Source organism: Bubalus bubalis, chromosome 13, assembly GCF_019923935.1.
Source record: "Bubalus bubalis isolate 160015118507 breed Murrah chromosome 13, NDDB_SH_1, whole genome shotgun sequence".
NCBI classification, from domain to species: domain Eukaryota; kingdom Metazoa; phylum Chordata; class Mammalia; order Artiodactyla; family Bovidae; genus Bubalus; species Bubalus bubalis.
The window spans coordinates 59067572-59081204 of NC_059169.1; the positions used below are offsets into that span (position 1 = coordinate 59067572).

Genomic DNA, 13633 nt, shown 5'->3' on the forward strand with positions numbered 1-13633 from the left:
TGGTTGGGAGGGGCCGCTCCACCTGCCGCTGCGGCTGCTGCAGACTCTGACTGCCGGAGTCACCTGGGCCCAGGGCCGCGTGATGTGTGGAAATACCTGGCCTTCCATCTTCAGGTGTCATCAGTCATGAACCCTGGGTGGAAGGAGACTCCCCTTGGCACAGGACAGGAGATGGAGCTCTGCTGAGCCCCAGGCCTCCAGGGTCAGTTTGGAAGGAAAACAGGTCTGCCGGAAGCCCCAGTGGAAAGGTCAAGGGCACAGGGTTTTGTTCTGGGCAGGTTCTGGAGTTGGAGACTGTCCCATTAAAGCTGCAGATGACTGCAGGCATCAACCTCTCGGCACCACGGCTGAGATGTCAGAAAGCCTTCCTGAGACCAGAGAAATGACTTGTAAAAAGCAAGATGATATCCCCAAGGACAAGGACAAAAAGGTCCCATTTGGGAACCTGGAAAAAAAAAAAGCTAGAGACCCAAAATATGAATAATGGGTTGAACACAAAAGGCCTGCGGTATCGGTATCATCTCACAGGTCAAACATGCTTTTGTAATGAAATGCTCTTTTAAAACATGAGAAAAGAAATAGACATAGAAAATAAACTTATGGCTACCAAAGGGAAAAGGGGGTAGGGAAGAGATAAATTAGGAGTTTGGGATTAGCAGGTACAAACTACTATATGTAAAATACATAAACAACCAGGTCCTTCTGTATGGCACAGGGAACTCTATTCAATATCCTGTAATAAACCATAATGGAAAAGAATGTGAAAAATGTATGTGTGTGTATATATATATATAACTGAATCACTTTGTTGTACACCAAAAACTAAGACAATACTGTAAATTAACTATATTCCAATAAAAGTAAATAATAAATAAAGAAAACCCCAACATAATCAACTGGCATTTACTTCAAAAGAATTTAAGAATTTAAAAGAAATGATCTTTCTAATCTTAAGAACTGAAATTTTGGAAAAGCAAGGGAAAATTAGAGGGGTTTGGTGAAGAGGAAATAAATAACAAGAGGGATGGAAAACTGAACCCAAGAAGAAAGGGTAAAGTATTCAACTGTATTCACTCCACACAGAAGCAGGTAAGTGGCAGCTAGACCCTCATAGCACTCAGTATTCTCAAAATTTCTAGGCACAGTGGTACTGAATTCCACCCAGCGTGGGTCTTCCTGGGCCATGTCCCAGGAGCCTGGGTTAACAAGGCAGGCTAAGTTGCTTCAGTCAGGTCCGACTCTGTGCGACCCCACGCACTATAGTCCCCTGTCCACAGGATTCTCCAGGCAAGAATACTGAAGTGGGTTGCCATGCCCTCCTCCAGGGAATCTTCCCAATTCAGGGACCCAACCTCAGTCTCCTGCATTGCAGGCAGATTCTTTACCATTCTAGCCATCAGGGAAGGAAGCCCCATGGATGATCAAATCCATGTAAAATTCCAACCAAAGTTAGGGACTTAAAGAATGAAGAGGACAACTTTACGTCTTGGCGGGGGGACAAAATCTGACCCAGGACTTTTCCATCTCAAGCAGCCAGTGGAGGAGCCTGGGATTGTCTAGCAGCTCTCTCTGCTCAGCCACCTGCCACTCCTTTTCTCAGGCTGAACAGTGTTTCCAGGCAGCAGACAGGAGTGATGGCTGTCTAGTCCTGAGATCTGTCTGTCCTGTCTGACTTGGGTCCTGGCTCTGAGCCTGAGGTCTAGAACCTTTCAGCAGCCTGCTTTGTGATGAGGTGGACAGTTTGGGTCTTGTCTAGTCCCTGACAGGAGCCAGAGTCCCCAAGGGACCCCAGCAGGGAAGAAGCAGAGCAACAGACACACCCTGACTCGTGACTCTTCTCTCCTCCAGACAACAGCTAAGCCCAGCTGGAAGGGAGAAGGCAGGAGAGCCAAGGGACACAGGCCATAAAGAACAGCCTCTGGGATGCTGAGCAGAGTAGAGATAGGTGGAGAATGAATGAGGACTTGGGGACAACTGGAGACCAGTGCAGATGGTAAAGCGTGGAGCCAGGATTGGGAATGACCACCCAGTGGAGAAGGCAGAGCAACTGATATAGAACATTTAGCCCCAGCAGGACTTCAGTCCCAGCACCCTGCAGACAGTCCAGGAGAGCACTTTCAACACATAAACCATCTGTCGTCCCGCCTTTGCCACTGTCCACCAGGACCCAAGGAGACAGGGCTGCAGTCTTGAGTCCCAGTAGCGGAGGAAGGCCAGTGGGTGAGCACGTGGGGAATCACTTCTGCACAGCACGTCCAGCCCAGCAGCACAGGGCCTGGAGGGAGAGGGGGACATAATCAGAACTCCATGTCATAAACACCTTCTCGTCTTCTCTAAGGATGCTCCCTCTTCTACAGGCATTATGCTGTGACACTCAGTGGGTTTCGTCCTCTGCATTCATACGAGCCAGCATCTTCAACAAACGTAAGAGTCGGTGCTCAGCTACAGGGGAAGGAGAGAGGGTGGCCCCGGGGAGGGGTGGAGAAGAGCCACGTGGGAATGAGGGGAGGAAGGAAAGCTGGGAGATTTTGTACAATCCCAATGAGACTAGCCACCGAAGATGCCTGTGTACGTATGTATGTGTTAGTCACTTAGTTGTATCCGACTCTTTGCGACCCCCTGGATTGTAGCCGGCCAGGCTCCTCGCTTCACGGGATTCTCCAGGCAAGAATACTGGAGTGGGTAGTCACTCCCCTCTCCAGGGAATCTTCCTGACCCAAGAATCAAACCCAGGTCTCCCACTTTGCAGGCAGATACTTTATCTTAGCCACCAGGGAAGCCCAAATATGCCTAACATTTTAAAAATAATTAAAAAAAAAATTTTTAATATCATTATTGGGCCATACAGCATGTGGGACCTTAGTCTCCTGACCAGGGGTTGAACTTGCACCCCTTGTGTTGGAAGGGTAGAGTCTTAACCACTGGGCCACCAGGGAAGCCCACCTAAACTTCTGATAGAGATAAAACAGCTACTGATAATGATAACCATTTCAGTTTTGCTCGACTCTGATCCCTAAATTACAACGTCTCATCACCACTCCCCTCCCCCCCTTAAAAAAAAAATCTGACTTTTCCAACAGAGTCAGAGCCCTTGGTTTCTTTTCGTTTGAAAAAAGTCAACTTCAAGAATGACTGCATTCTCATTCAAAACCAGTCTGAAGTCTGGGCAGGGCCTGCAGACATTTTGTCTCCTCTCTGCCTCTGCCCCGGGCTCCATCTAGCGGCCGCCAGCCAGTACTACACTCTTCATCCCACTTCTTGAAGATGTCTTTTTTTTTTTTTTTTTCCATAATGAGCTGGTTTCATAGAAAGTCATGAGACTTGATAGGGGGGAAAAATTGGCTTCTGTGACAGACATTTTTTAAAAGTGGTTGAGCAATAAAGACTTCCCATTTATTGGATTTCACACATGATTTTGCCTGAGCCAAACCAAAGACTCATGACTCTCAAAAACACTGAATAGGCAGAGTACAAAGGGTTTGGGCAGTTTTCTCAGGACTGTCTTGTTTTTAGGAAAGACGTCCGTTTGGACATAGGAAAAGATGACTGATTTGCACACGGAATATGCACGGTTTTCAGGGTCAGTTCTCATACGGCTAAGACTTACTGGAGCCCTTGTTTGGTGCTGAACTGTGCCCCCACCTCAAATTCAAATAAATCCTAACCCCAAGTTCCCCAGGATAGAACCACACTGGAGATGAGGCAGTTAAGACTGGTGTCCTTATAAGAAGAGGAAATTTAAACACAGACTGTGTAGACACAGGGGGGAACCAGGTGAGGCCACAGCGAGAAGATGGCCGCCCACCAGCCAAGGGGAGAGACCTCAGGAGATCCCAACTCCACTGGCACCTGATCTCGGACTTCCAGCCTCCGGAGCTACGAGACAATACATTTTTCTTGTTTAAGCCCTTCAGGCTGCAGGGTTTTGTTGTGGTGGCCCTTTATACAGCCCCTAAACTTTTTTTTTTAATGTTTATATTTATTTGGCTGCACCAGGTCTTAGCTGCAGCACTCAGGGTCTTTACTTGTGGCATGCAGGATCTAGTGCCCTGGCCAGGGATGGAACCCCAGGGCCCCCCCACACTGGGAGTGCGGAGTCTCAGCCACTGGACCACCAGGGAAGTCCCTCCCCCTAAACTTTCCCCAGCCCACAAGCTGGGCAAATGTTGGGACACCAGAGGACATACTGGTCACATTAAGTTACGAGTGACCAGCGCGTTTTGTGTCCCTACAGCTCATACACAGTGAGTCCGGACTCCGCAGCGTTGGGCAATAGCTTTGGGAACCAACCGCCTTTGCCCACTCTTCCCTCCCGTCAGTAGGGGCGCTAATAAGAGTTAAACCTATCCTGGGACTGGGTTCATGGGCGGAGGTTTAGGAGAATCAAGACCCTCCCCCGGGGGGCAGTTGGGTGATAGACCTGCCTTGGATCACAACCAGGTGTGTAAGCTTGGGTGAGTACCACGCCTCTCCCAGCCCTGGTTTTGTCCTCTGTAAAATGAGGGCGGCCGGGTTGCTAGGAAAATTAAAGGTGCTCATTTCACAGGGCCTCTGGCTCCCATCTGCTCAGGACACTTCCACCAGCCACACCTAAGCCGAGGGGTGAACACCAGGATCTTAAGGTGGGGAGGGGGGTGCGGAACCCGGACCGCCCTCCTCTCCAAAGAAGAGACGGAGAAGCTGGTTGTGCGCGTGTAGACCTTTAAACACCCTTGTTCTCCGCCCCTTGCAGTCCCCAGGGGACGCCCGGATAAAAGCCAACTTCGGAAAATTGCTTCTAGTGACCTTGGATTTCATGACCTCTCCAATCAGGATACAGGGGCCTTTGGCGAGAAATTCAGACTTGACAGAAGCCCGATGGCTGCAGCACCTGCACCAGGAAAGGGCATCTGGCGCGAGGAGCCAGACCACCGGGGAACCGCAGCGCCGACTCAGCCGTCTCCGAGCGAGATCGATCTCCATCCGGCAGGGCCGTTTCCTTCGCCCGGTCCCGCGGCTCCGGGGCTGTGGCCGCGCGCGGCCCATTAGGGGCTCGGGGACCCGACGGCGCAGCGCTCCGCCCGGCGCCGCGCCCTCCCCGCCCGGCCGCCCGCTCGCCCGGTCGCCCGCTCCGCAGGGGGTGAGGACAGCCCGCCGGGCCCCCGCAGCCCGCGTCCCCTCGCCACGCGGGCGGTGCGCACGGTGAGTCCCCGCGCGCGCGGCCGCGCCCTGAAGGCGCCGAGGCCCCGCGGCCCCCGCCTGGTCCCCGCGATGGGGTGGGGGGCGGCGCCCCCTGGCGGACATCGGCTCCCTCGAGCCGCTTCAGATGAAGTTCGGTCGTCTGGGGGTGGTTTTCCACACACACTCACACACACGCAGGCATACACTCACACACACGCAGGCACAAATAAAAGCCAGATGAGAGATTTCAGTTGGGTGCATCCGAGATTTCAGTGGCAAGATTCACACAGGCTGAGTCAAAGAACAGAAAAGCAATAAAAACGAAAAATGGGTTCCGCAGGAAACAAGTGCCGAGAAGGCTCTGGAACTGAACGCTATGTACCCAGCAGCCATAGAACACTCGGTGTTCCGTCTGGACTTATCTGCCCCGGGAAATAGAGGCGTGTGGCATTTCTCTCCTGGAACCACTGTGTATTTGGCAAGGAAGGAATGCTTTGCAAATGACACTTGCTTTTTTTTTTTTTTCTTCTGAATGTATAATACTGACTCAGGAAGGCTGCTGTCAGAAAAGGGAATGTCTCCTGTAGGCTCAATGAAGAAGAGAGTTAAAGCACCATAAACTTGAGGAGTTTCATTTGCTGGTTTGATGGAAGTAGAAATGATAAGTAAAACTGTTCATATGAACATCTGAAAAAGCTTGTAACGCTCAGTGGCAACTCTAATCCAGCCTTGTGTTTTATTTCCTTCATAAAACATTTAAATGTGGAAAATGTCTAGGAGTTTCAGCCATCTGCGGCAGGCAGGCAGCCCCGTGACGGGGGGCCCCTCTTCTGTCGCTCATTCTGTGCGTGGATGCCGGTGTGGTCAGTCATGCAATGGGATCTCATATAAGCCACAGCAGAGGTAACAGGCTGACCCTTCTGCACAGAGCTGCAGTTGTTGGAGAGAGGAAAAAGAGGAGGAGACGAGGCAGAGAGAGAGAGAGAGAGAGAGAGAGAGAGAGAGAGAGAGATGCTCTTGCTGACTTTGCAAACTAAATTAAAAGACATGTCCTTTTTGGACCAAATCAAAAAGGTGGCACTGTGTCCCTCAGGGCCTGGGGTTCTCAACCCTGGGGAAACCAGAGGGGCAGAGGAGCTAAGAGGGGTGAAGGGTCTCCTGGACGGCCCAAGGCCCAGCCTGACTCAGAGGACATCTTGGCCCATGCTTGACCACGTGGAGGCCATCTTCGGTAATTCTTGAGAAAAGTCAAAACGATGGTCCAGGCTTTGTCTCCACCACTCGGCCTGTGCAAGTCAGGGCTGCACTTCCTGCTTGGAGCAGCAGGAAGAGAAGCTGGTTACTCCATGTGGCTATTTAAACACCCCTGTTTGTTGAATTCTGCTCAATGTTATGTGGCAGCCTGGATGGGAGGGAAGTTTGGGGGAGAATGCATACACATATATGTACAGCTGAGTCCCTTTGCTATCCACTTGAAACTATCACAACATTGTTAATCCACTATACTCCAATATAATATAAAAAGTTAAACAATAAATAAACAATAAACACCCCTGTTCTCCGCCACTCAGCTCTGTTCTTCCATTCAGGAGAAATGGAAGAGCCTGGGGCACTGGAGGTGGAAATGGATCTAGGGAGTAGAGACTTTCAGCAGTGGGGGGAAGGGAGGGATCTTACATTTACATAATTTGGAAAAAATGTTATAGGTTCTGCTTTAGCTTTTGTGTTAAGTGATCAACTCAAGTCATCATATGTTTACAAATACTTTTTAATTGCAGAGAACAGGAAAAGTTGGAAAACAAAGCAGTAAGGAATGAAGACAACTTGACGTCTGTATACTGGTGAAAGAATAACTTTTCTTATCTAATCAAGACTAGTTAAGACCAGAGAGCCAGCGTCACTCCATTATTATGGTAGCAGACATGTGACACCTGTTGTGGCCAAACATGCTTGTGATGAAAGTCCTAACAACCTTGCTTATCTGCGGATGTAATGGAACTCTGCATACTTCACATTGTTGATTCTCAAAAAGTGTCCCCTTGGAACATATTCGAAATGCAGATTTTCAGGTCTCTTCCTAGACCTCCTGAGTAAGAAACTCTGAAGGTAGACTCAGCAGTCTGCTTTAACAAGCCCTCCAGACTGCAATGCAGGGGACCCAGGTTTGATCCCTGGGTAGGGAAGATCCCCTGGAGAAGGGAATGGTTACCCACTCTAGTATTCTTGCCTGGAGAATGCCATGGACAGAGGAGCCTGGCAGGCTACAGTCCTTGGGGTTGCAAAGACTCAGACACGACTAAGGGACTAACACACACCCGGCGATTCTGACACTCTTAAGTTGAAGAACCTCTGCTCTGCATCGCATCTTCCTTGTGGTGTCAAGTATTTAACTTTGATCTGAAAGTAAGAGTAAATCCATGAGCGATGGGCTTAAAGTCAGGTTTGGAATATGGAAAACAAAAGGTTGATAAATATGAAATCATCATTCGCAACTCCTACTAAGTGTAAGACACTGCATAAATCAGCAGACAGCCTATGAGAAGAGACAGATGAGATGAAAGGGGAGGGCAACAGGCTTCATGGAAGCTGGAGGGAGATATATGGTGAAGAGCCATGGGCACTGCTACCAGCCAGGCCCACTGAACATCTCCATCACTGATAATAAGCCAGTGCTTACCAACGTTAACATTTGCAGATCTAACGAAGTTCGTGGAAATCCCAAATTGATAGAACTGAGAAGACAGCAAACACAGCTGGGATGATGGTTTAAAGCTAATAGTTTGTCATTTATTGGGGATAAAGTATTGTAGTCAGGGGGCTTCCCAGGTGGCTTAGCAGTAAAGAATCCACCTGCCAATGCAGGAGACACAGGTTTGATCCCTGGGCCGTGAAGAACCCCTGGAGGAGGGCATGGCACCCCACTCCCATATCCTTGCCTGCAAAATTCCATGGACAGAGGAGCCTTGTGGGCTACAGTCCATAGAATAGGGTCACAAAGAGTCGGACGTGACTGAAGCAACTTAGCCACACACAGAGAAAATATACTCAGTGTAAAAGTCAATGGTACGATATGACCACCAGAAGACGTTAATGAGATGTTAGGCTCTCTTAAAGAAAGCCTTGTCTTTTAAGGGGAGTATGGTAGAGTGGAAAAATTCCCTCCAAATCTACCCACATCCTTATCTCTGGAGCCTGTGAATGCTACCTTATAAGGGCTTTGCTTTGCAGATGTGATGAAGTTAGGGGGCTTGAGATGGCGAGATGGTCCAAAATTATCCAGGTGAGCCCTAAATGCAATCAGATGCATTCCTCCTAAGAGGGAAGCAAAGGGAGATGTTACTAAATACAAAAGCGATAGTCCTGTGAAGACAGATGGAGGGACTTGAAAGTGCTGGCCTTGAAGAGTGGAGCAACGCTGCCACAAAATCAAGGAAAGCGGGCTGCCACCAGGAGCCAGAAGAGACAACAGAGTCTCAGGGCAGTGTAGGGGGTGGGGGACAGTCCAGGCGACACCTTGATTCTGGCCCAGGAACACCAATTTTGGAATCCTGGCTTCCAGAAGTGTGAGACAATAAATCCCTGTTGTTTCAAGCCATCATGTTTGTGGCCGCCTGTTACAGCGGCCACAGGAAATCAACCCGGGGAGAGAGAAGAGAGTTCCCTTCCATCTTTCCATCTTTCCCTTGGCAGGACTGTGTTTGCTCTGGGCACCACACTTGGGAGGTCCATTTACTGAAAGAGGCTTTAAGGGTTGTTCTGAACCATCCCAACAGGAAAAATGAAGACCAACAGTTGTAAGCTACCAGGTGCCACATTTCAGCTTAAAATAAGGAACCGCCCGCTGGTCAAAGAGGGAATGTGAAACGTGTTCGTTGATCAGTCGTGTCTGACTCTAACCCCGTGGACTGTAGCCCTCCAGGTTCCTCTGTCCATGGGATTCTCCAGGCAAGAATACCAGAGTGCATAGCCATTTCCTTCTCCAGGGGATCTTCCTGACCCAAGGATTGAACCTGGGTCTCCTGCATTGCAGACAGATTCTTTACCATCTGAACCACCAGGGAAGCCCAAAGAGGAAACAGCAACTTTAAATGGTAGGGACGCCACCATGACTAAAGGTGTTCAAGCAGAGACTGAGCAGCATTTGTTAGGAATGTGAAGGCGGTTCTAGCCCCAGAGGCAGGGTGGGTTGGAGACTGGATAAAATCCCTTTGAACCCAGGGATTCTAAGCCAGAGTGATTTTACAGCACTTCTCTGCTTTCACTGGAGCCCAGGCAGACAGGAAGAGGGTGCAAACAGTTGTAAAAGTCTGAGCATGCAATGATTAAACCCAGGCACGGATGTGGCTTTGGAGATGGAAAGGAAGGAATGCATTTTTAAAAAGGTTTTGGAGGCTTAAGTAATCAGCCTTTGGCAGCAGCTTGAATCTGGAGAGAGGGGAGTATTTATTAGGTGCCTACTAAGAGCATTGACCCGGTAGCCATGGGCAAAATAAATAAAGGATGGACGCCTATCTCCGGGAGAGGGGAGCCCACGGGAAATAATTAGGGCGCCGGGTGCGGTAATGAAGTCGCTGCGATGTGAGTGACCGTGGAGCACAGAAGGGGATTGAGAAGGCTAGGTTCGTCGGAGTTTGGGGTTTGGTTTTTGAGGGAGTGGGCATTGAAAGCAGGAGGAGGGGAGTGAGGCTGGGCTTGGAGCCGCGGTGCCAGCAATGACAAAGCCTGTAAAGGTGCAGGATACCGAAGACAACGTTCCGTTGTTGTCACGCTGAATCTGAATGTGGTTGCGGCGCCTCCAAGGAGAGGATCTTGGTGACCCCGAAGTGGGAAAGCAGTTCTTAAACAAAACCTCAGAAGGGCAGAGCATGCGGCAAGTGCTTAATGGATTTGAATACATCACAGCAAAAGGATCTTAGAGGAAGGACAAGGTTGTCAGACAGACTGGGAGAAGATACTAGCAATGTCAAAACTGACAAGGGACCAGGTCAACATATGCATGAGCCCTGCGACTCACCAGTGGGTGTCAAGGTCCCCTCTCTTCAACGAACAAAGGATCAGAAGGAGGCAAATGCACAGAAGAGGCAACTGTCCTGGATAACAGGCATGCGAAGAGATGCTCAAACTCATTAGTAAGTAGAGAAATGCAAATGAAAGCAACAACGGGGTATCATGTACAGCCATTTGATTGGCCAGAATTGGGAAGCTGGGTGTTGGCAGGTAGTGGCCCAGGTGTGGCAACACTGGGATTCCTCGGTCCTGCGGGAGGTCTGCACAACAGTGCAGCCTTTCTAGAGAGCAGCACTTAAGTCAGGGTCAACGACCGGATCTGTAACCCAACACCACCCACACACATGCATCCTGGGGAAGTCCGCCTCCATGTCCTAAGGGCCAGGGAGATGCTCACTGAAGTTCTGTTTGTGGCTGTGGGAGGTCCATCTGTGGGGGGCAAGTGGGAACAGTGGAAGAGGGTCTCTCTGAAATGCCCTGCCAGAGCCAGAAGGAACGGAGTAAGGGAACAGAGCCTTGTAAACATACTGTGTGTCAGGAAGTGAGAGACCAAACGAGGGCTGCCAGAAACCTGTGTGGGTTTCATGGCACGTGCGTGTGAAACAGTACAGGTGCGACGAGCACATTTGGACGGATGACTAGCTGTTGCCGTTATTCAGTTACTAAATCCTGTCCAGCTCTTAGTGACCCCATGGACTGTAGCCCAACAGGCTCCTGTGTCCTCCAATGTTCTCCCAGAGTTTGCTTAAACTCACATCCTTTGAGTCGGTGATGCCATCCAACCATCGCATCGTCTGCCGCCCCCTTCTCCTCCTACCCTCAATCTTTCCCAGTATCAGGGTCTTTTCCAGTGAGTGGGCTCTTTGCATCAGGTGCCTAGAGGGGAAAGAAAAGGCAGTAGGGAGTGGAAGCCAAAGATGAACGCTCGCGCACACGCCTGGATACAGGAGGAGGGAGGCGGGGCTCTGCAGCAACTAGGGGTAAAGTACAGTATCACCAGAGGACTGTCCTCACCCCGCCCTCAGCTCCTGAGAGCACAATGACAGATGCTCCGAGGCATTCTACCAATTATTAGTGCAATTCCAGACCTCAAGAGTACGCAGATGGCCTCTGAGATTGAGTAAAGAAAGTGGTACCACGAGGGACCCATGATGGGCTGTAAAGTTGAAGTCACGAAAAACAAATTTTTTTTTTTAATGTATAGAACTACCATGGCTCAGATGGTTAAGAATCTGCCTGCAATGTGGGAGACCTGGGTTCAATCCCTGGGTTGGGAAGATCCCCTGGAGGAGGGCATGGCAACCCACTCCAGTATTCTTGGCTGGAGAATCCCCATGGACAGAGGAGCCTGGCGGGCTATAGTCCATGGGGTCTCAAAGAGTCAGACACGACTGACTGACTAAGCACACCAAACTAGCAGATCAAAGAATGCCATTAGATATGACACTGCATTTTCTGCAAAACGATGGGATGCTCTCTGTCAAAGTAGCAAAGAAAGGTGGCCAGGATGAGAAGTACCGAGTATGTTGTTTGTAGTTAGGTAACTAAATCCTGTCGAGCTTGGTTCAGTTTAATTGAACAATCAATTTAATTCCATCTAGAGCTATGATTCTTTAGTTTTTAGGTTTGTACCCTTTGAGACTCTTACAAAGTGTTGGCTCCTCTTCCCAGAAAAATATACACAGTCATATACAAAAGTGGGCTTCCCAGATGGCGCTAGTGGTAAAGAACTCACCTGCCAACGCAGGAGACATAAGAGAGCTGGGTTCGACCCCTGGGTCTGGAAGATCCCTTGGAGGAGGGCAATACAACCCACTCCAGTATTCTTGCCTGGAGAATCCTATGGACAGAGGAATCTGGCAGGCTACAGCCCATGAGGTTGCAAAGAGTCGAAGACAACTGAGCGACTAAACAGCGACAAGACATTTGTCATTGAAGGAAGCTGTTGGGTGTGATGGGGAGACCGCTGGCAGATGCGTAGCCTCAAAGCCACGAAGGCTGACCTTGACCTACATCTGCTTCCTGAGCATCGTCACCTCATTTACAAAGACTCCTGCGGACCAGCCTCTGCTCTCAGTTGACACGACTGAAGCGACTTAGCCTGCACGAACACAAAAGTCTGTGTTCAATACTGGGGGCGGGGGCAGCATGCACCCTTGGAGCCACGGCTCTCAGGATTTTCAGAAGCAGCGGGATGCTCTGTTTTTTTTCCACTGTATCCTATCAGGTGACACAAAACTGTGACTTGTTCCATTACTGATGATGTTCACTTGGGTCACCCAACTAGGGGAATGCCAGCCAGTCTCCCCCTCTGTAAAAGCACTCGTCTCTGCTTTGCTATTGATAACTATTTCGTGGGGAGGCATGTCTAAACTGTTTGAATACCATGTTCCTCATCAATTTAGCCTGTCATTTATGTACATATATTCTTTCACCTATTTTTTCTATTTATTCTTTCATTTATTTATATCTTATATACTTGTCTCCTGTTTTATTCATCAGGTTATCTCTTCCTATTTTATATTTTGACGCTCATATTGTCCCCAGTTTGGCCATCAAAACCCCCATCAAGACGTTTTCTGTTATTTAGAAACCCAGATCTGGGTGTTGTGTATGCTCATTGCAATTTGAGTGTCACTGCTCCTGGGGAAGGGATGTAAAATACAGACATAGATGGAGATGGAGATGACAATACAGCTGGACACACACAGACACAGCTATATTCATCTCTGTATCTTTCTGTTGAAAAAGGAGTTTGAACACCTCCAATTCCAATCTAACTAGGAATTCTCATTTTCTTCCTTTCCATATTTGTACCTTCTTTCTCTGACAGTGATGAACTTGCTCCCTGTCATCCTTAAGACATTCATTTCTCTGACCAATCTCCCTGCAAGTGGCCCATCCCTGTCCACTCTCCTCCCCTCCCTAGGGCTCTGACCTCCTCCTTTGCACTCTGCCCACCACCCCACCCCACCCCACCCCTGCCAAGGAGTTACCTAATTGTCTGCTCCTAAGCTAACAAATGGAGAAGGCAATGGCACCCCACTCCAGTATTCTTGCCTGGAAAATCCCATGGATGGAGGAGCCTGGTAGGCTGCAGTCCATGGGGTTGCTAAGAGTCAGACATGACTGACCGACTTCACTTTCACTTGTCACTTTCATGCATTGGAGAAGGAAATGGCAACCCACTCCAGTGTTCTTGCCAGGAGAATCCCAGGGACAGGGGAGCCTGGTGGGCTGCCATCTATGGGGTCGCACAGAGTCAGACACGACTGAAGTGACTAAGCAGCAGCAGCAGCAAGCTAACAAAACTTACTTAAACTTAAACTTAAAACTTAAACTTAAAACTTAAAACTATACATAGTGCAAAAAATGTTCCATGGATTTTTACTTGACCTCCTATTTTCCCGATTTTAAAACCATCGTTCCTTTGATGTCTGTGCATGAGCTGTTGAGAAATTCCCCA

The 13633-nt window shown here is 49.2% G+C and overlaps 1 protein-coding gene across 1 annotated transcript; it reads right to left on the reverse strand.

Moving 5' to 3' along the window:
- Positions 1-834: 834 nt before the first annotated feature.
- LOC112578460 (translation initiation factor IF-2) lies at positions 835-5968 on the reverse strand. Its single transcript, XM_025262893.3, has 2 exons — positions 4786-5968; positions 835-2275 (listed from the first exon to the last, which is right to left on the reverse strand). Exons 1-2 carry the CDS (start codon positions 5281-5283, stop codon positions 2237-2239), a joined length of 537 nt encoding a protein of 178 aa, XP_025118678.1. The 5' UTR covers positions 5284-5968; the 3' UTR covers positions 835-2236.
- Positions 5969-13633: the final 7665 nt, after the last annotated feature.

Coding starts and splice junctions, on each gene's coding strand:
- LOC112578460 (XM_025262893.3), bottom strand. CDS start 5,283: ATGTCCGCCAGGGGGCGCCGCCCCCCACCCCATCGCGGGGACCAGGCG. Junction 2,276..4,785: donor GAGAGGTCATGAAATCCAAG/GTCACTAGAAGC, acceptor CTCTCCCTCCAG/GCCCTGTGCTGCTGGGCTGG.